The sequence below is a fragment of the Antechinus flavipes genome, chromosome 1 (genome assembly GCF_016432865.1).
Source record: "Antechinus flavipes isolate AdamAnt ecotype Samford, QLD, Australia chromosome 1, AdamAnt_v2, whole genome shotgun sequence".
NCBI classification, from domain to species: domain Eukaryota; kingdom Metazoa; phylum Chordata; class Mammalia; order Dasyuromorphia; family Dasyuridae; genus Antechinus; species Antechinus flavipes.
Genome location: NC_067398.1, coordinates 557,474,745 through 557,498,704, shown reverse-complemented (window position 1 = coordinate 557,498,704; position 23,960 = coordinate 557,474,745). Strand labels below are relative to the sequence as shown.

The 23,960-nt window shown below is 32.5% G+C and overlaps 1 protein-coding gene across 3 annotated transcripts in view; it reads right to left on the bottom strand.

Annotated features, from left to right (window-relative positions):
- Nucleotides 1-4,307: 4,307 nt before the first annotated feature.
- SLC35B3 (solute carrier family 35 member B3) overlaps nt 4,308-23,960 on the bottom strand; it is a 52,997-nt gene continuing 33,344 nt past the window's right edge. For 2 of the 3 annotated variants that reach the window (XM_051970714.1, XM_051970713.1), the window contains exons 7-10: nt 18,974-19,066; nt 18,435-18,546; nt 8,629-8,698; nt 4,308-7,382 (exon numbers count right to left, since the gene is read on the bottom strand). In XM_051970714.1, the coding sequence (XP_051826674.1) occupies nt 7,232-7,382; nt 8,629-8,698; nt 18,435-18,546; nt 18,974-19,066 (426 nt within the window). In that variant the 3' untranslated portion in view covers nt 4,308-7,231. Of the gene's footprint in view, nt 7,383-8,628; nt 8,699-9,659; nt 9,794-18,434; nt 18,547-18,973; nt 19,067-23,960 lie in introns of all 3 variants that reach the window. The other variant, XR_007949393.1, reaches the window with a different exon arrangement.

The window sequence follows — 23,960 nt, the reverse complement described above, 5'->3', positions numbered from 1 at the left end:
GTCCAAGTATGAGGAGATGAAGGCCAGTTCAGATTTGTGGCAGTATCAGAGAGAAGGGACAAAGATATGCAAAAGTGAAATAAATGGGTCTTGACAACAGATTGGATAAAGGAGGAAAGATGTGTGACAGATAGTAAAGATTCAAGGACTGCATATTGTGAGCCTGGGAAAATGGTGGTAGCTTGAAAGTATTAGGTAAGTTTGTAAAGGTGTAGGAATTGGGACATATTAAGTTTAAAATATCTATTAGTTATCAAATTCAAGACATCTGAAAGATAGTGATGTAATCCTGGAGGTCAGCTGAAAGATTAGAGTGGGTAAGTATATTTGAAAATAATGCACAGAGAGATTATAATTAATCCATGGGATCTGATGAGATGACTAAGTGTAGTACACAGAGAGATGTCCCAGGATAGAGCCCTTTGGGATACCTCCCCATAGGTAGACATGATCCAGAAGAAAATTCAATGGATACTAAGTGGCTAAATAGATAAGAGAACCAGTAGAAAATTCTGAAACAAGGATTCTTATAAGGTGTTGTCAGTGGAATTGATAAGACAATGGTTATCTAGTTTAGCATGGTGCTTAATAGTTCTCTAGTTCAGTACATGTACTTAGTACTTACTATAGTTCTACAAGATTCATATCTATTATAATGGAATATATAACAGCCAGCAAGGACTGGACAAGATTCACTTCCACATTCAGTCAGGCTCCTGGTAGCTCTCCTGGGGGCCTGATTCATTCACTTCATCTCATACCACCATGGTTGTCCTGTCCTGCATTTTCTCCACTGAAACCAAGTCCCTTCTGAAGGCCAAGAGAAAGCTATCCGAGCACCAGGAGAAGGAGACAATAAAGACTTTTGGACTTTAACACCTAGCTATTCTTGTGGTGATTACTCTGCTGAAAAGAAGGCTGCCCCCGAGACCTCCAGGAAAACCTAACAAAGAACACTACAGAAAATGATGACCTGAAAACTTAGAAAAGACAGTAAAAAAGACATAAGGATAATTCAATGTCAAAGGATACAAAGAAGTCAAGAAGAATGAGGACTGGGAAGAAGTCTATTGGATGTGGAGATTATTGGTAATTTTGGAGAAAAAAGTTTCAGTTGAATCAAGATGGAATCAAAAACCAAATCATAGGAAGGTAATCAGAAAATGAGAGGAGAGGAAGTAGAGGACCTACTGTAAATGTTCTTGAGGATCTAATCAAAAATGCCCCCCCCCAAAAAAAAGATTTAGTACAATAGTTAACAGGGACAAGGTGGATTAAATGAGGGTTTTTCAAGAATGGGGGGAACATGGGCATGTTTGCAGCTAGTAATAAGACAGATGGCAGTCAGAGAGATTGAAGATAAATGATAGAGTGAGGATGATAGAAGGTGCAATCTGCTGGAAGAAATGTAATAGAGCAGGATCACTTGTACAGGGCAGAGGATTGGCTTGGTATAGAATATTTACTATATTTATTCAATGCAAGTAGATTAGGATATAAACAATGATATATGCTAATGTTTGGACATAATAATAGCTCAGTTTCATATAAATTATCTAAGTTGATCTTTGTAACATTCTGTGAGCACCTAGTTGGATAGAGCACTGGACATAAAATCAAGAAGACCTCAATTCAGTAATTGTTTCACATGTAGTACTACTTTTGTGAGTGGGTAATTCATAGACTCTGGTTGCCTCAGTGTCCTCATCTACAAAATGGGAATAATAGCATCTCTCTCCCAGAGTTAGTGTGAAGATAAAATGGGATATTTGTAAAGTACTTTACAAATTTTAAAGCACTATAAATATGTGTTATCCATTATTAGATAGATGATATTACTTATTAATGTCATTTTACATATGAGAAAACTAATCTCAAAGTGGTTAGGTGACAGGGTCATAGAATTAACAAATATAGGCAGATATGAAACTATTCTTCCAGATGCTAAGTACAGCACAGTCCATTATCTTTCATTCCAAAAATAAATTCCCCAGAATATTGTGTGTTAAGGTCTTATGCTAAGATAAAGTCATCTATTTATCCCTCACATTGTGGTTGCCCTTGGGATAGAAAAGTGGGAGACCAAAGCTAAGAAAGATGCCCTTTAGATGATCATGAATCTCTGTCATTACATACCTTCAAATCACTGAATTAATGGAAATAAACAATTCATAGAGTAAGGAATAATTTATGTTTTTGAGATTTGGTGATTGGTTATATAATTAACTATTAAATGATACACATTTTAGGCATAAACTCTTGGAAAACCCTTTAACTGTTAAGTTATACATTGCTCTGAAGTTTTCTAACCCCTTGTAATACAGAGCTCACTTCGAAGCAACAGGAGTTCACTGAAGTGATTATTTTTTCATAATGTCACTGCACCATAACATAAAAAGTATTCTAACTACATGCCATGAAATTAAAACAACAGACCATGACTCATAGTGAATTATGACTTTATCTTATATTTATAAAGATTTTTTTATAAGTAAGCAGACATTTATAAAGTAATGAATATTAAATCTTTCAAATACTTGTGATGATTAAAAAAATCCTTTTATTATACCAACAATATGTTGGACACTAACAAATAAAAATAAAATATAGAGATTGGGAAATGTAGAATTCAGGTTTAAATGGATAATGGTCAAATGACAGACTAAATCATACAGATCAACTTAATTTTGGAAATTTTAATTGTCTATATTGTAGAGCTCCAAAGATATCATAGCAGCAATAGGTTTGTGGAGAAAAATCTGAGTTTTGAGTATTAAAAGGATTAGGGAATTTTTTTGAAGATTTTTAAAAGAGTCTACATTATAATATTAAAGGGAGAGAAAAACAAATCTGATAATTTAGACTTGTAAATTTAAATCCTAATCCAGTTGGGGACAGTTTAAAGTAGAAGGTACCAAAAATTATCTGTTGAATCTTTAAAGAGAACATGGTGCTGGTTATTAACCAGAATGGCTTCATAAAGATCAGAATCTATGGTGCTAATCTGATTTTATTTCAAGTAAAGATGATTGACCTATTTAAGCATATAGACAACATATAATCTATAGCGAATCTGGGCAAATTTCATTAAGGATTAATATAAAATAGTTTAAAGAAATCATTTAGCATCAAAAATTTAGAACTAGATGAGATCTGAGGAACAGTATCCTCATTTTATAAATAAGGAAAATGTCTAAAAATTAAATTCAAGATAAATTTGAGCTGTCTTATAATTCTAAATTCAGTGTACTTGACACTAATCACAGTCAGGAAATATGTTAGAAAACAAAAGAGTGTTCTTCGTGGCTCTACATTAAAGTACAGAGGCTGGATAGGAGGGATATTGGAAGTATTTTGGGAAGGATAATCTCTGGCTGAATATCACTGACATTTTCATCATGATCTGGATCACTGGAAAGAATGCCTATTTAAGCCATTCTGAAAGTACTCCTTCTAGGGAAGAGGTGGGAAACATGGGAGATTGAGCCAAATTTTAAGTAATCTTGATAAATAATATAATCTAATAAAAACAATTAGTTATTAAGTACATGCAACATGTAAGATACCACACTAGATTCTGGATTTTAAAGACAATAGTTCCTTTCCCAAAGAGCTCACTCTCACATATAAATAAACAATGCAAAGTAATTCAAGGAAGGAGAAAGCATCAGTAGCTGAGGAGACTGAGGTAAGGCTTATGGAATTGAATTTTGAAAGGAGAGAAAGATTCTGAGCAAGAAAAGTTGAGTAGTGAATTAAGGGATCAATATAATGGCTGAAGCAGAGCTAGAATCTAAAAATTATAACACATAACATAGTGATATATGGGCATAGTTTCAAATAGATTTGGTTCTAAAAGGAAAGAATTGAATGAAATAAAGGACAATGAGGTAACCCTCCAGTATACTATTGAATTTAACTCATTAATAATGGAAATAAGAATAATTGCAAATAAGATTACACAGATAACTTTTAACCTATTTATATAAGAAAATGTTTTCTAATATTCGATATTATCTGTTTGCAAAGAGGTATTTACTATTTAAATTGTGAATAAATTTTAATTATTCAAGTTATCCTAACACCTCTATTTGAAAAAAAAAATTGTTAGTGTTAGTATAAGTAATGACACAACTCTATTTCTTTAAAAATATTCTCTATTTTAGATTATAACTTAATATTATAAGTTTGATTTCATAATATCTTTCTACATATGAAAACAAAGGGCAGAAAAATTTAACTTAAGCATTAGGCTTGGCTTAAAAAAAAAGAATATTTTACATAAGCAATTGAAACTTGACAACAGGTTATTGAGGATTTTGTGTGAACAACTTTTTTATTAGGTGCTTTCTCCCAAAAGGACATTTTTTATTTATCCATCTTCTAAGGTAAGAAGAGTAGAATACATGATTTTTCATGGTTCATTTACAAACAATATGAAGAATTTACAAATACATGTTAAAAGTCATCATGCTTCTTAATCTTAGATCAGTTTTGAAAGATTAGAATTGAACTTTTCAAACAAGTGACTAAGAAAAGGTAAAAATTTTCAAATACTGATGATCAGTTCTTCATTAAGTTGCCATCACCAGAAATTTAGTGACAACCATTATAATAACTGACAAGGTTAATGATCATATCTAATCTGTTGATTTAACCTTTGCAATGTCCCTCAAATATATCCCCTTTCCTCCTCCTATCATCATATTGGTAGAAGTCCTCATCACCTCAGTTTACATTACTTCAATAGCTTGCTGGTGGGTTTGTCTACCTTAAGTCTCTCTTCAATCTACTGTCCATTCCGTCAACCAAGGACTTTCCAACACCACAGGTCCAACCATGTCAACAATCCAACTCCACATTTAATAAACTTAGACTTAATAAAATAATAATAAATAATGGCTCTGTTACTTATAGGAACAAATATAGAATCTTTGACATTCAAAGCCCTTCATGACTTAGTTATACCTTTCTAGTATATTTCTACCTTATAATATCCACATACTGTGATATTGGTCTCCTGACTGTTCTCTGAACATGACATATCATCATGGCTCAAGGAAATTTCTCTGGTTTCTCTAATGCCTGGAATATTCTTCCCTTTTCACTTCTATTTCCTGGTTTTCTCCAAGCCTCAAAACAATTCCCACCTTTCATAGAAAACCTTTTTTAATCCTTCTTAATTCTAGTACTTTCCCTCTCAATTACTTCTTTATCCTGTATAAAGTTTGTTTGCCACATATTTGTTTGCCTGTTGTCTCCTCCATGAGATTTTGAGCCCCTTTAGGGAAGGCTTGTCCTTTGTTCTTTTTTGTATCCCCACTGCTTGGCATAGGACTTGAGCACATGGAGAGCAATCAATAAATTGACTATTGACTGACATCCAAGAAGCATGTGTGAAATTATCTGGTGGAACAGACATTGATTTGATTTGACCAGTATTATTTGTATTGGGAAGTCAAATTTATATTGTTTCAAATAAGCTTTGCTATATATTAGAGATTTGAAAAGCTGTTAGTATAATTAAAAGTAAATGACTAAAAAATGTGGATTATGTTAAATATAAGCAAATTCTAAGTGCTATATTTTTGGACTTATGTTTTAATGGATAAAGTCCTGGGCTTGAGGTTACAAACATTTACTTAGGTTCATTCTTGTCTGCTGATTATTCTGCTGAATCAGACAATTCCCTTATCAGCAATGTGTTTTGATATCTCACTACACTAAGTACTGTATCGAGGGAACCTGAGTTAACCTCCCAAAATGTCCTCCTATGTCCTTGAGCAATACACTAATTCCTATTTATCCTTAATTCATTATCTGAAAAAGGAGGGAATTAGACTAGATGATCTTCCAGTTGTGGCTCTATGGTATTATGACCTTATCTACTAAGAAAGACTGTGATCTATTGGTGTAGACAGTTCCCTATGTCTTTTTGTACACACTTTAATATTATAAAATATCAATGATTCCATCTACACATTGGTAAATAATAATTCTTTATGAGTTGGGGTGGCAAAATGTAAACTCCTGTTTCTCCCCAAATCAATATTATCTATTGGCCATCTTTCAGGGGATGACACACTCCAAACATAGTAAGGCTGGCAGACCCATAGTTAGCCCTTCCCCTTTGTGAGGGTCTGATTAAGTTTGTACTACCCACCCTGGCATTGCCTTCAAAAACTCAGTCATTCCAAAGCTGTATCCCTGTTTTAATGACATTTTAAAAATAACATTTTAGTGGCAGTTATTGAACCTAAAATAGCCTATAAATAGCCTAAATTTTTTTTCTGCTATTTAAGAGCCTGTATACTATTTTTTGTACACATGAAAAACCAAACTTTCAATTATAACTGCACCATCTTTTATTGTTTCAAAGCTGACTCATATTTTGTAAGAAAAATAAACTATAATCATTTTAAGACAAACTTTTTATACCATAGTTAAGTGAATAAGCCCTTCTGGGATAAATTAATTTTTCAGAATCATCCTAGTGGGCAGAAACAATTCCTTTTATTGATATTCATTTAACTTTTGCATAAAGGTGTCTCCTATAGATATTCCAGGCACATTTTATAGAGTAATTAAAAGGCATGTTTCATTAGACAATAGATTTTTAAATTTCAAGTGAGAGAAAAATCCCCCAATTTTTTGTTTCATTAAAGACAATCTAATTTTCATTTTCAACTTTCAATACATAATTATATTAAGACATTATAAATCATTAAATATGTTTTCATTTAAAATAACCATTCTCCTAAGAGTTTAAAGTATAAAGTTGGTCATCAGTATCATAATAATAGAAAAAATCAATTTTAATAACTCTAATCAAACAATGAAAATAATAAAGCAAGAAAATCTACAAATTCCATATTAATGACATTTTAGATATGACACAAATATGGTATCCAAATTGGTCTTGGTCTTGCAAAGTCTCATTTCCAATAGAAATTATCCGTAAGCTGCCAAATACTTTGGTCCTTCATCTTGATGTTTTATTCTTATAATGTGCTACACATTGGCTTTGCTGAATGTTTCAAAAGTAATATGAATTCAAGTGTTCTGAAGAGAATGTTGATTTCATAAAAAAAAAAAAAAAAAAAGTTCATCTTTAAGCCACAATGCACAGCTTACCTTTTCCTCCTTTGGTTTTTATAAAGATCCCTTTGGAAATTGAATTGATAATTGTTCCCTCAAAAAAAGTTTCATTTGAGACAGTATAAATTACTGCCTATACTGTTTGTGCCAACGTCCTTGTTTTTCTGTCTTCGAATTTTTTATTTAGCAGACTATATAGTGATGGGAGCTTGATTTTGTCCATATTTTTGCTGTAAACATTTAGAAATATACCAAGCACAACTAATAAACCAGACCAGACATACCTGGGAGAAAAAAAAAAAAAGATCAAGAATATCAATGTCACAATTCATGGTAAATAAATAAACTTGGCTATGCATATGTAATAACATTCAAAGACAGATGTTTTCTATTATATTATTACACATTTATTATTATATTATTATTATTAAACCATATTTACATGGTAATGGAAAAAGCCCTGGATTCTAAGCTTATCAACTTTAGAAGCTTTGTGACTTCAGTTTCTTTTTATGTAAATTGAGAGATGGGGCTTGCACCAGAAGCACTGGAATTTACAAATACCACAAAGTTAAAGTGCTGTCAACTCAAGAAGTTCATTTTCTTTTTAAATTTATAAAGCAAAGACAACAGAGATAGTGGATGAAATTTTGTATTTCAAAGTAAAATTATAACTTTTTAATGTCTGGATTCATGTGCCTGGTTTGTCTAGCGCTCTAACTTCTTCTAGTATTCTACTTCCTCTAGCTTTAGTTCTAAAATGTCATGATTAACCTGTCGGCCTTTTCATTTTAAAATGATTCTGAAACCCAAGAAATTCATTCTAAGGCAACTGAAACATTTAAAATTCAGGTAAGTCTGATGTCTAGGAGTTGCAGATCTATGAGCAGATTTGAGACAATGCTGATTACCAATGGGCTCAAGGATCTCATTGATATATGTGCTTTCTACACCGACCCAAGTTGCAATGTCTGTACAACACACCCTGAGACCAGCCTGGGGATGAAATTATCTTCACTAGATCTCAGACCTTAACATTAAGAAAAGTCAAAGCTGGTACTTGGCTGGCTCAGCTTTCAAAAACTTGGGATTACTATCACATCATGAGGAAAGATTAAAGAATATGAAGGATGAGCATGTATCATATTATGACAGAAAACTAATACCAAATCAATATATTAGGCACAGCTACATGATTTTCCTGTATTGGAAAGAAAAATTTTGAATTCTTGTGTTAAAAAACAATCACTTATTACCAGTAATATACAGCATACAGTACTAATATTCAGGATTCCCAGTTATGCTCACCCACTTTCAAAAGAATTCATTCGTAGAAAAAAAAGAGTATGGTATAGAATATCTGTAAATATTCAAGCAAAAGGCTTCGTTATAAAATATTTTCTAAGTCATAATAAATTAAGGCATATATAAAAGAAATAGAAAGTCAAAAGCTACAGTTAATGGTTATTTAGGGGGAAATAAGCATTATATTACATACAAGCCAAGAAAACTAGAAGACAAAGTACTTACTGAAATGTGAATGGCTTAGCAAAGAATATAAAGGAAAGCACAATGGTCATTGCTTTTCTTCCAGTTGTTACTATAGGAAAAAGAAAAGATCAGTTTAATATGTGCCTATTTTCTTGCTAGTAAGATTCTTATTGAAATTATTATATAAAAGAGAAAATATAATGAGGTAACTATCAAGATATCAATTGAATGATAAAATAATAGATTTCTTTCTTCTGTATGACCTACGAATATTTGCTCTAAAATGCAATTAAGTGATTATAAACATTTAAAAATATTATCTATTTAATTATACACATTATATTTTAATTATAATAAATGGGTTATATCTGAATAGGCAGGAAAGAAATTATTATTTATATGGGAGTTATTTCTGAGTCAGTAAACATTTGGAATAGGGATTCAGAACGTAAGTATTAGTTAAAGAAAAAAAAGAAAAATAGGGAAAAAAATGTGATGTTAACACTGAAATAAGTGACATCATGATAATTTCTTCCAGAACTTTAATTAATTGCGACAACAGATTTATTGTGGCAATAAAAGAAATGTGACAATAAAAAAATAAAATAAAATAAAATAAAAAACCACTAATGGGTTGAATATATTGTGGTCCATGAATATAATGAAATAAGAGAATTCCATTATGGAGAATTCAGAGAAATTTGGGAACCCTTTCATGCATGAACTGGCACAAAAAGAGGTAGGCAAAACCAAGAAAACAATTTATGACTATAATAATGTAAAGGAAAACAATGAGAGATTTTTTTCCCCTAAAATCTAGGTCAGTACAAAGACAAATCTTGTCTGGTATTCTTCCTCTTAGCAGACAGGAATAGGTGGTGAGGTCTATTCTGTAATGAAATTTATACAATCAGACATGGATAATGTGTTTGTTTTGCTTAACTTTACTTCTGTTAGAGTTGTACAACAAAGAGAGTAGAAGAAAGATTGGGAAATGACACTAAAAAGTCAATAAAATTCAAAAAAATTCTGCCCATGAACATCTTTCTCTCACAGTTAAATTGTCTTACTTGTTGTTGAAGAAGCCAAGTTTCTGTGTGATCCTGACTTTGGGCTATGTCATTTCTGAGATTTTTCCTTTTGGGGTTCCTTTCAAGAGGTGATCTGGATATTCTTTCTATTTTCATTTGCTTGCATGCCACATCTATTGAATATGGATTTTTTTTAAATTCATGATTTATTGAAATAGTTTGGGTTATTTAAAAAGTATATGTTTTTCAGTGAGTTCAATGACTTTTCAATGAATTTTCTCTCTGAGTTGTCACTTGTTTTTGATATTACATAGCTTACATCTTTTTTTTTTCTGCTTTTAAAACTTTTTGACTTTGTTCTATTATTTATTGTTGTCACATGGAGTTATTGTTCTTTGTTCTATTATAGTTTTCAGTTATTCCATTTCTTGGGTATAATTTACCACTTTCTCTTTTAAGCTAACTCATCCTCCCTTTTAATTCTTTCCTCCAAAGATTTAATTTCATTTTTTCATTTTTTTTATATTTGTTCTCCCCTCCCCCATTACTCATATAGCTATTGTGGAAAAAAATCCCTTTCTTTTAAACCTTTGAATTTGTAGTTGTTATGAAGTTACTAGTTCCTTTTTGGGGAACTAAAATTTTGAAAAAAAATACACATATCATAAACAAACATATATCTCTATATATATCTATTTAAATATATTTTAATTTTGGTTGCACTTACCTTGACTTACTCATCTCTTCTTTCCTATTTTTGGGACTGAGCATTGTATTCTTCCCACCTTTGTTTCCCACTGCACTTTTGGGAGGGCTATTATGCTTTAATTATTTTCACTCTGGGTTTTTACCTTAACTTCAACCTTCTGCATCACACTCTACCACTTGATGTTTGAAGCTTAAAGCATTAACTTCACAGGAACCTCTTTACAGAACTTTGAGGCTGGGAGCCTGGGGATCCCAGTTTGAGCATACTACTAGTCTCAGCCTGCTACTCCTTCTTGGAGTTTTCTGACTAGCCTGGTGGTTAGTTCCCAGAGGAGCCCACAGCTCTTGTTGCCTCTGAACACAGAACTTTGCAGAATATGTGTTCCATCCTACTCATGTTCAAGTTGGTTTTACTAGAGGGACTGTTTTTCCTATTGCTTGTGGGCTTCTGACTGACTTTTTGTGTAATTCTAAGATTGGAGAAGTCATTGTAGTTTCTCATTGGATTTTTTGATCATTACTTGGTGTATGGTGAATCTGGGATTTAGCTGTAGTAGGTATGTGGGGATTGGGCAGTTTACCTCCTATTCAGATAGAAAGAAATCGAGAAATCAAATTTGGAAGTAAGAAGGAAAGGACCCACATATACAAAAAAATTTTATAGCAGTTCTTTTCATAGAGCAAATTATTGAAACATGAGTGGTATCCATCATTTTAGGAATGGCTGAACAATGTATAGTATACTAATTAATGGAATACTATTATAGTATAAGAAATAATGAAGGGCATGGATTCAGAGAAACCTGGAAAGACCTCTATGAACTAAAGATGATTTTAATTATATTAATTACATCGAATGTCCATTGATGGGTTGAGCATATTGTGGGCCATGAATATAATAAGAAACATGCAAAGTGAAATGAGCAAAATCAGGAAAACAATTTATATAATAATTATAATATTATAAAAAACAAATTATTTTTTACTTAGGAACTCTGAGACTCATACTATCTAATTTCATGATAGTCTTGAATACAAAATAAAGCATTTTTTGGGGGGAGGATGGCTAATGTGGAAATTTGTTTCAGATATACATATGAGGTTTTGTCTCTGAGTCTCTTCTTTCTTCACTCAACACTCTCTTCCTTGGTAATTGCATTCCTAAGAACATAGATTTAGAGCTGGCAGATGGAAAGATCCTCAGACAAATCCACTTCTCATCCAATCTCAGGAAACTGAGGCCCCAAGAAAGATATTTGAATTCTGCAGGGTCATATAGGGAGTGAATAGTAGAGCAGAAATTTCAACCCAGGATCCTGGACTTCAAATCCAATGTTCTTTCCACTGAACCACGATACTTCACTAAGCTTCAATAATAATACCTTTATGCCAATAACCTAAAAAATCCAAAGTTAGCCTTGATTTTTCTTCCCAAAAGCCAAATCCAGAATGACATTTCTAAATGCCTAATCTCCAGCATTTATGGAGAATGTTTAGTTGTTTTCTCTGTATGTCTTTGTTCATGCTGAATTTGTCTATTTGTCAAAAATGCCACACTTTTCTTCTAAAATTTCCAAAGTAGGAAATGAGCTTCTCTACTTTGCCCAAATAGTACTTACTTGAACTTTTAAAATATATTTATAATCAATTACTGGCCATTAAGTTCAACTAGAATATGCTATAGAGATTTGTTTTGATTGTTAGTCTTTAGGCATCATGAAGTCAGAGATTCTGTGATTTCTAAACTGAGATTTTTTAAAGTTGGCTGAATAAAATGGCAAGTCAGTCATTTCCCTATATTTTTCCCTATATAGGCAAATGCATGCTCAATAGTTTAAAAGAAAATAAAACATTTTCTATGAATTTTAAATAAAGTGGCAAACTATTTAACTATAGACATTTCTCAGTAACATTTTCTACCCTAAAATTTTCATGATGATAATTCCATATAAAAATTTCTAATGCAGAACATTCCTTGCTTATTCATGGTATGCACTCAATAATTACTTATTTTAAGGCTAAGTAATGTTTTGCTACATTGTCTGAATTTATGTATATTAGAAAAAGATTTTTTCCATTATATGGAAAAAGGAAAATAAAAAAAAAGCAGTTTTAATTAGAAAATTGAGTTTACAGATGAATAATTTAAAAACACTTAAATTACTTCAGTTTTTTAATTAGTATTATTTCTGTTTCATGAAATCAGTTATTAATTAAAATATTTATAACTATTTCCTAAGCTAAATGCCTTTTGTTCTGTTTTCCAATTAAGTTTGATAAGTTCTCATTTTCCTAATAGAAATACAATTTCCATTAAACATTTTCACCAGTCCCCACAGTTAATAGAAGAATGAAAGAAAATGCAAGAAACAAGGGAATACTGTTTCAGAGCACAGTAAATAAACATCTTTTAATTTCTGTATTTTTAAAGGATTGATTTAAAATTCAAGATCAGGAAAAGGAAAATCTAGGGAACGTTTCATATAAAAGCAAACCTTAAAATTTTCACACATGAAATGTTATATTTTTAAGCTTGATTAAATATTACTTATTGAACTGAAATGAAAACAAATTATAGAAATCAATAAATGACTTTTTTCTTTTTATTATTGTAGGTCTTTTTGTTGAGTTTGTATGTATATGCATATATATGTAGAAATAGGTATTTTTCAAATACACATATTTACTTTATTTTCCATATTTCTTATGTATATACATATACAGAAACAACTATGTATATACACACACATATATAGTCATATATACATACATATGCATCTTTCATGACTGCTGTAAATGTGAATATGGGTAAGAAAAGTATATTAATAGCTTCATAAAAATTCAGATTCACAATTGCTAAGCTTATTATAAATACTCAGAGATCTATGATCTCATCTAAGTGGATGTTTCTTTTAGCCATATATGTTGCAATTCATCCATGCCTGCCCATCTTGTACAACTCTCGCCCATGCCATTCCTCAAATTTATTGCTGAAGGTCCATCCAACATGCTAGCTATGGCCTTTGAGTTCTCTTGACATTACGAAGAGCAAGGAAGATATAGAATATACCCTGTTTAGCCCATTTTTTATTTAATGACATTCTTTATTCTAGTTCTTCTTCATAATTCCTTGTGTATAGTGACTCTGTTCATGTACATAATTGCATTTTTCTATTGCGTTTTGCATAAGCCTTAATTTTAATTCATCAGAGACTACAGAGATTACACTGAATTCAATGAAGTATAGTCATATGCTATCACAAGAAGGATGCTGATATTTAAAAAAGGGACTACATACATACATATATATATAAAATGCTGGAGGACTATCTTTCCATTTAATTGAATATCAGAAAAAAGAATAGGCATTCTTAAAGTACTACTTGGTTCTTCTGATGCAGATAGTTAGGCCAAATTGGATATCACTGAGAAAGCTTTTCAAGGTTCTAGGCTTTGATAATATCTTCATATTATCATCAATAAACTGGAAGATCTGGAAGACATCACTATGTATAAGGAATCCTTTTCAATTTGGATTTTGCATTGTACCTTCCTCAAGAAAGTGCCCAATAGCTTTGGCAAGCATAGATTTCCCTGTTTTATATCTTTCTTGATATGCTTATATATAAATATGACTCAGTAGTTACTAATGTTTTCTTTGTTGGGAGGGTAGTATCCAAGATTTGTACCTTTTTTATTTAATCAAGTCAAAGCATTTATAATCACTTACCAAATAAAATAGTATGTGCTAGATATTGTACTTAGGGCTGGTACCCTTACTCTCTTTTAGATACTTGGATAATTAATTCCTTAAAATTCTTAAAAAGGTATCAACCACAGGCAGACCTCTTTTCATACTGAATTCATTCTAGCAGTTTTCCCACTTATGTTGTTTTTTTTTTCCCCCATGTAATGTGGCATAGTTGAAAAAAAAATGCTAATCTGGAATTAGAGAGCCTGTGTTCCAAACCTACTTACTAATTAGTGACATCTAGTATTTATTGATACCTGATATTTACTATCTGTGTGATCTTAGATAATAAATAGTTTTACCTTTCTGGTTCTCAATTTCCCCATCTATAAAATGAAGATCTCTGGCATCCCTGCCAGCTCAGAGCTAGGATGCTTTTATTTACATTTTCTCTAAATGCATATCATTGATTAAATGATGTGAGACTATGAGACTATGATGTCAAGAGTACAAATAGGGTGGGTCTCACTGCTCTTGATGGGGAAAAGATTTTATTTGCAGACCTTTTCCATCTTTTGTTTGCTTGTTGCCTTTCTTCCACTTTCATTCTTAAATATGCTCAGAATGATTTTGTTTAGCTGGGTCTCTAACCCAGGCTTTCTTTAAAATCCGTTTTTCCCCCCTTCATTGTTTCTTGCCATTCTATAAGATGATACAATCCATAATCTTTAGCCAGGCTCTCTATGATTTTGTAAACGGGTATATATTTTATACCAGTGTTGTATTCAGGTGTTATAGTGATTATTGATTAAACAAATCTTTAGGCTATTTTGGTCTCATTGTATGGCAACTGTTATATGCTAAACTTCACAAAGACATTATTACAATTAATGCTAGGTCTTTTCCTCCATTCATTTTTCAGTTTTTCACATCAAGAATTTGTTTCACTAGGTCAAGCTGAAATTGTTTTAATCTCAGGTTGAATTCTAAGATAAGCTAAGAATTCTTAGACATGGTGATGAGGAGGCAGCATGTTCCCAGGTATAAGTGAGTCAGCACATAGGCATCTAAAAAAGAGATGGAGTGTCACAGATAAAATAGTTTCACTGGGCCTAAGAGTTTATCAAAGGGCAAAATACATAAGAAGGCTGGTAAAGCACAGCTAGGCTGTGAAGAACTTTAAATGACAAAGAAAAAAATTATATTTAATCCAGAAGTAACAAGATACCATTGGAGTATATTTTTTCAATGTTAGAACTCTATCATCCAGGCTCACAATCGTGTGATTTTTTTTTCAGTGATCTTTATATCTTATACTATTAGAAGAAGGGAATCTATGAAGCAGTTGCTGACGCATCAGGGGTAGCTTTTAATCTCTCACATATAAATGGCAACTTTTTTATGTTTGCCATGTGTTGTTCTATTTATTTCTGTATTAGATAAATACAACCAATGCAGTAAGTACATTTGGAGTCAATTAGTTCTGGCCTCTCACATTCCCTCAGATATTTACTAGTTATAAAGGCAAAGGCTTTTCAAGCTTTCCAAATCTTTTATAAAATAAGGCAGTGAACTTCATGATCTTGAACATCCCCTCCATCTCTAACAATGATCCTATCAAGAAGTGGAATTGGTTTTAGGAAGAAGGGCCATCTCTTCTTCAGATATAGAAGGAATGTGAGATGAACTCAAGGGGCTATGACATGAAAAAAAGAAAGGGCAGTTTCATAGAGAATACCTTTTCTCAGCAAAGTATGAGTTAAAGTCCTCAATAGAGAGGCTTGGGAATGAGGTGGGGTGGAAGGCTTGATGAGAGAACAGGTTTGGAATAGCTATTCTAGGAAACAGGAGAATCAGTTGGGAAGGTAAAAAGTCTGACTTTGTCATAATGTGGTATCAGACTCAGGTCAGAAAACATGTATTCAATCAAGAGGACTCAGTCAAGATAGCTGAATAACTTTCTCCAGTACAGCAGGATGTGAGTAGGAGTAGAGGAAGCAGAGAAAAGGAGTGAAATAGGGACAGAGTTGTACAAAACGATAAATACATTTTTTTTTTACTTCAAGGTACTTAAGATCTAATGAGTTTAGTGGAAGTGAAATACTTAGCAGAGTGCTTGGCACATAGTAGGCATTTAATGAATATTTATTTATTGATTAAAGGGACAACAGTTAGTGACTAAGTACTGAAGAATGTAAAATAGAGTAATTCATAAATTTTACAATAGCTATATTTTTAAGGGTGATGAACAAAGAAGGAGACGGTCCTTTCTATGGGAGCTACACAACTAAGAGTTTTCAATTTTTATCTGTTTTTCAAATAATTGATAAAGTTTGTTATTAAGGTAAGATATCAGGAATTGCTTGGTGGAAGGAAAAAGACTACACAAAATTTAAAGAGATATTATTCAATTCCCATGAACTCAATTATCATCAGTGAGGAGATGATTCTCATATCAATTTTTGTACCCGTAACCTCTCTTCTGACCTTCAGTTGCCATTTTCAATTACCTATTGAACATCAATCAACCAATCAACCAACCAATAAATATTTATTAAGTTCCTAGTATGTGGCAAGCACTATGCTAAATTCTGGGGATATGACACAGGTCCCTGCCTTCAAAGAGAATGTAATCTAATAAAGGAAATAACATGCAAACAAATATATACAAAGCTATACACAAGATAAATAAGACAATTAAGGAAGGTACAAAAATTAAGATGGTTGGGGGAGTTTTCCTATAGAAGATAGGATTTTAATTGGGACTTAAAGGAACCAGGACATCTCAAATATCTCTCCCTCTTCCAAACTTATTTATTACTATTGAAGGCACCTCTTCCTTTTAGTTACACAGGCCTGAAACCTTAATGTCTTTGATTCCTCATTCTCACTCCCCAGATCCAATTTGTTGCCAAATCCTGCCATTTTTATCTTGATAATATCTCTTGTGTAAATCTTTTTCTTTCCTCTGACACTGTGACCACTCTAGTATATTGTAACTGCTTGCTGATTGGTTTCCCTTGTCTAAAGTTTCTTTCCATTCTAGTCCTTTATCCATTTAGCTTCTAAAGCAATCTTCTTCAAGTACAAATCTGATTATATCATCCCTCAAGACAATATAGTCGAGTGCCTCCCCATTACCTTTAGGATCAAATACACAATCCTCTGCTTGATTTCTAAAGATGTTTATAAGCTGGTTTCTTCTGACTTTTTCAATCATCTTATTCTTATTCTTCTACCCTATGATCTAGTGACAATGGCCTGCTTGTTCCTTGCACCTAGACATTCCATCTTCTGACTCTATACATTTTCACTGATTATCCCCCTTTTCCCATGTCTAGAATATTATTCCTTTTCTTACTTTTCTCTTGAGTTTTCTGGCTTTCTTAATGTCTCAGCTTCTGGAAGAAGCCTTTCCTTGTCCCCCTCAACGTAAGTGCCTTTCTCCTGAGATTTTCTGCAATTTGCATATATTTCACACATATTTGCTATATACATGTTCTTTGCATGTTGTCTCCCTCATTAGAATGTGATATCCTTGAGATCAAAAAAATTTCCCCCTCTATTTGTATCCCTAAGGCTTAGCACAGTGGTACAAAGTGAGTGCCACATAAATGACAATTTGGCTGAGTGAATGAATAGCACAGTAAATGCTTGCTGATTTGATCTGACTTACTTGATTTTTGAAGAAGGTAAAAGAATGACAATATGAGAGAAAAGAAAATTTTTACTGCTTTGTAAAAATTCAATGATTCTGAATTATTTTGATGCTGGAAAAGGGATTGATTGGCTTGAAAATATCATCTGATTATCTTTAAATCCTAAAATGTTAAAATATATAAATGAAATAACTGAACATATTCACATGAAAGATATATACAAACACACACATATACACACATGCACACACATGCACACACATCCATATATGGAGGTGGAGAGCAGTATAATCTCTTTCTGGTGATACAGATGAACAATATTCTACAGATTACAATTATAGGGAATTATCTGGGGTACAAAAAGATTAAATATCATGCCCAGGTTCATAAAGCTAATATGTGTGAGAGAGACAAATTGAATTCAAATTTTCCGGACTCAATAGTTGGTCCTTTCTTCATTATGCTGTATTACCTCTCATTGTCCATGTAAGATGGCATTTTTGTATTATCACTTTGCTTTATTTTTTTATGATAAAATTTTAGGAACATAGGAATTATGTAAAAAGCAAACAGTTTCTCTTAGAAAGCTGAATCAACAATATATACTAATCATTCAAGAAAAAAAGGCTAATGGAATTAGTTATTTCTAGTTAGTTATTGCTATTAAAAAGTGGATATTCCTGTTTTTAAAAAATAACATTTAGAAAAGTATTAAAATGCTTATATTAAAAAAAAAATAACATAAGTTACTCATACCTGTTACAGCAAGAAGAGCACCGAAAATTTTAATCAAAGCCAGAACAAAGGAGATTCCAAAATACCCAGTAAGGGAGAAAAGGAATGCATAACCATACGTCTGTATTGGATGCTGCAACAACAAAAAACCTGTTAGGAAAATGCAAAACAAACCCTGAGGTATTACAAGATGAAATAAAATACAGATTTTAATCAACTGCTGAAGCAATAATAAGCTGTTCAACAATGCATTCAAGCAAAGATCCTTATTTAATTTTGATTAAAGAATGGAAAATTATAATGAAATTAAAAATCTACAACTTTGGCATAGTAATTTTAAAAAATTAATTTGCTAGGTTGTAGCAAGAACAAAACACATTAGAATATAAATCACACAATCTAAATTTCTAATGTCCTAACACAGGTCATAATAAGGTTAAATTAAAGAAATTTCCAAATTACATTAGTAACTGTCTCTTCCAATAAGGGGAGCTTTAAAAGTATATAGAAAACTATTTAGTGGCAGATGTTTGTTTAAAAAGTGATTAACTGGCATTTACCTTTGAACAAAATGCTACTGCAGGGCTTAATCCAGTAGTGCATGTCAGTCCCAATAAAATGTACACAAAACCTATTGAATAGGAATACAAAACCTGGAATGGATGAAATAAAGTGGTTAAAAAAAAAAAGATTATCTAGTTCTAAGAACAATCAAACCAAACATAGGAAATTAAGGCCTCTCAATATGTGGCTCGATTAATTTATTCAATTAAGTCTACAGCACAAAACATTGTGAAGCAAACATCAATGTTACTGTGTAAACTAACATACTAAAAATGATGGTTGATAGTAACTGTTAAAACCTTACAGACTAAATTAAAATAAACAAAACCCTGCAGTACATATTCACTTACATGCATTTATTACTAATATCTACAGGCAGCTGTTGCATTTGAAGATGACATTTTGGAACAGGACACCAAGACAAAGAAAAAAATACATAGATCTTTCTAAAAATACTTTAAACTGACATACATTTATAATAAAAACAAAATAGCAAAGCACTGCATAGAAGACTGTCTCCATTAAACTGTCTCCATTCCTCAACCAACCTATGGACTACAGTTTACCTGCCTAACAATCTCAGTTCTTAGGGTATTGGGTTGCTGCTTAACCACGTCCTCCTAGCCAAGAACGCCTTATTTGAAGTGAGGATGGTGATCTGGAATTTATTCTGACTATAGTTTTAAAAAGGAATCTCTTGATTGGCCTAGCAGCGGTATATAATTATACCACGAACACTAATAAAGCATATATACCATTTAGAAGCTTTTTGTGCTCAATTCCAAAATAATATTTATTGGCACCAGTTCTCCCATGTTTTTGTTTCCACTTCTTTTCTTTGCATTGCCCTGTATGTCCTCACAACGAAGTCACATACACACAAAAATTTAGACATAGAAGGGAACCTGGGGTTAGAGTAGTGCAAACCCCATATCACAGATGATGAGACACAGGTTAAGAGAAGCTAAGCAGTTTACAAGGCCACACACCTAATCATCAAGCTCTCCCTACTCCCAGCTACATGTTCCTTTCATTATGTCATACTGTTTGAAATCACTATTCTGCCATAGGATAATTTTAAGTCATATGTAGTCGAGGTTTGGTAACACAAGGAGCACAGATTAGAATGGTTCAGTATTCATGGTTCTCAGTGGTTCAGTAGGCTCTACACAGTGTTATGCTAGCCATCTACCAAAAAGATTTTATTGGTCTGGTCCCACAAGATGCTTACTGACTGCTTTTTTTTGTCTCCCTTGCTGGGTCATCATCCATGCTAAATCCGTTAAAAATTGGGGTTTCCCAAGGCTCTTTCCTGGGCCTTCTTTTCTTCCCTCTGTATACTGTTCTCATGGCCATCTTATCAGTTTCCACTGCTTCAATTATCTTTTCTACCAAGATGACTCTCAGATTTATATGTCTAGCCCTAACCTTTTGGCCAACTTCTAGTCTTATATCTTGGATCTGGATATCTAGGCCTGGAGTCAAGAAGGAAAATTCAAATCTGGCCTTAGACACTCATTAGCTGTGTAATCTAAAGTGTATCAGTTAACTTGTTTGCTTCAGTTTTCTCATCTAGAAAATGGGAATAATAATAATACCTCTTAAAGTTGTTTTAAAGATCAAATGAGATAATAATTATAAAGTGCTTAGCACAAAGCAACTATGTAAATATTAGCTATTATTAGAATTATTATTTCCAACTGCCTTTCAGTTAGCTTGAGCAAGATGTTCCATAGACAACTTAAACTGAACTTATCCAAAATTGAGCACATTACTCCCATTCAACCCCAAACTCATCTTCCTAACTTTCCTATTACTTTTGAAAGTACCATTGTCCTTTCAGTCACCTAAGCTAACAATGATTACATCTTCAACTTGTTACTCTCTCATCATTTTCTGTCCACCTTTGTTATTTTGCTTCTTTATAATAGCTCTATATAGTCTCTTCTTACATCTGACAGTGTCTCAACCCTTGCGCAGACCTTCATCATCTCAGTCCTTGACAACTGCAATATCCTGATGGTTGATCTTCCTGCCTTACCTTACCATATTCTAATTTATTCTTCACTTGGCTGATAAAATATTCTCTCTAAATTTCAGTTCTGACCAAATAACCCAACTATTCAATAAACTCCCGTGGTTACTTATTACTTCTAGGATCCAATATAAAATCTTGTATTTGGCTTTTAAAACCCTTTATAATATAGCTTATTTCTATTTTTCCATTCTTCTTACATATTACTCTCCTACCTCTATATACTGTGACCTAATGACACTGGCCAGCTTGTTTTTTTGTTGGGTGATCTCAAGCCTGGAACACTCTTCCTCCCCACCTCCACATTTTTTTTTTAACTTTCCTTGATTCTTACATGTCAGTCAAATTCCCACCTTCTGCAAAAAGGCTTTCTTCCTTAATCTTAGAGGTTTCCCTTTAAGTTTACCTCTAATTTATCCTCTATTGTTTTGTTTTTTGCATGTTGTCTCATCCATTAGACTATAAGCTTCTTGAGAGTAGGGATTTTTTTTTTTTTTTTTTTGCTTTTGCTTTTTTATTCCTAGTGCTTAGAATAATGCCTGACACATGGTAGATACTTATTATATGTTCGTTGACTGATTGACATCACTTTTATGTTAATTTTCAAAATGAATCAACACATTAATTATATAAGCTGGTTAAAAAGTTGTAGTTGTCACTTGCAAATAAATTTATTTTCATTCTGTAAACATTTTGGATGTTACTAGGAGCTACTCCATATTGTACTTAACTAATTTGTGATGCCTTCAAAATTTACCCAAAGAATCTCATTTAGTGTATTTATTCTCTGGCTTACATTAATGAATTTAGTCATTATTTTGTTTTCTGACTAATATAAATTAAAGCTCCTGCTGAACTCAACATTTACTTTTTAAAATCATTTCATTTTCTATTCTTGGGCTTCTGAAAGTTTTCTTAATTATATTTTTTCTCAATTATTAGTGCATGTTCAATTCTGTGGCAATTTGTATTTCATTCTCTTTTTGGTTCTGGAATATGTTAACAAGATAGCAAATGCTTTATTCTTGGTATTTCTCTACAGGTACTTAGAGAATATGGAGATTATAAAAGCTGGTGACTGTTCACTAGAAAACTATAGAGAGCTTCTGGGCTTTGTTCAGCTTTTGAAATCCCATATTGCTCATTATGATTAAGCACTTAATTTTACAAGCTCTGATTATTTTCTAAAGTAATTTCTAATGAGGTTAATCACCCATTTCAGTTCAGTACTAAGAAAAAGCTACTAACTCTGATTAGGTAAAGTTTTAATGACCAAGTATCTGTTGCCATTTGTATACAATTTTTTATTAAAATAAGAATCCATTATAATTTTCTATTTTGCATAGAAATAGGCCAATGCTATGGCTAGTGCCTTGAGACAATACACTGACTTTCTGCTACTATTCTTCAGAACACTGCTCTGAAAAAATCTTTTCTACTACATATTTTTGGCCTTGTCCACATTGATAAAAGTTATTTGAATTTTTCTTCTCATTATTATTTTGATCTTTTGTACATAAAATAAGGATCATAACATTTAAAGAATCTGAATACCTTCAAATGGAAGTCATAAATCAGGTTTTAACAGCATTTAATATAGTTTTAAGTAAAAACGGAGAAGGACTTTTCAAAAAAAAGAATGTTTGGAAGTGAAATTCACAAAATTAGACCTATGAATGCTTTGAGTTTGTTGAAGTTCCAAACAAAATCTGCTCTTTTCATTTGAAACCCAGTTTGCCTCTTACACTCCAAGTCACATGCTACCAAATAATGCCAGAGAAAGTCACAACTGAATCAAATGAATTCACTCATTATCTATGAAAGCCCTCAACTGGGCTCTCTCACTGCTGCAGAGAAATCTTTTGCTTCGACCCCGATTTCCTCGCTTTATTCTGCTGCTACTCCAAATCTTTTCTTCTATTCTCCTGACATTTCCCACATTACCTCTCTTCACATTTTACTGCAAAAACAGAAGCCATTTTCTGTGTGAGCTTATTCTTTGTTTCACCAGCTCTTGACATCATCCCTCATTCTTTCATCTTTTAGTATTGGTCAAAGAGATGGTCTTTCTTCTCTCCAAAGCTAATTTCCCCTTGATCTTCTCCCATCCTATTTCTTTTGGTAGACTACCACTCAATCATCTTCCCTTTCTTTCTAATCTTTAATCACTTCCTATTGATTAGTTCATTTCCTACTATTTACAAAAACATCCAGGTCTCCCTGTCCTTAACAAAACCATCTTTTAACCACACTATCCTCAAATTATTATCCTATATCTCTCCTCCCTTTTTTAACTAGGCAGCCACAAAAATGTTTATACTTGTTTCCACTTCTTTCATTACTCACTTCTCAAGTCCTTGGGATTTGGCTTCAGACTTCCTCACTCAACTGAAACTGATCTTTCCTATGTTACCAAAGATCTCTTAGTTGACAAATCCAATAAAATTTTTTCAATCCCTAGTATCTGATAAAATTGAACATATTCTCCCATGAGAGACTCTCTCCTCTTTGGTTTTTCATGACACTGTTTTTCCTGGGTTCTCTTACCTGTCTTAGTCTCCTTTGCAGTACCATCACTTATGTTGTGGGTATGGCCCTCAAGTTCTGTTCTGGGTCCTCTTCTCTTCTTCTAACTTTCCTCTCGTGGTGACCTCATTTTGTCCAATAGGTTCAGACCTATGTATCACACCTGTCCCACACTGCCAATTGCCAATTACCTATTGAGCATCACTGGATATCCTATAAGTATTTTAAACTATGTTCAAAAGGGAATACATTATTTTTGTTGATTTTGTTCTGAACTACCCAATTTCCAATACATATACACCCATGACTATTGGGTCATTCTTCACTCCTCATTCTTCTTCTCCTCTAAACAATAAGGTAGCTGCCAAATCTTTTTAACATATCTTGAATTTGCCCAACTTTTTTTTTTTCTTATATAGCCA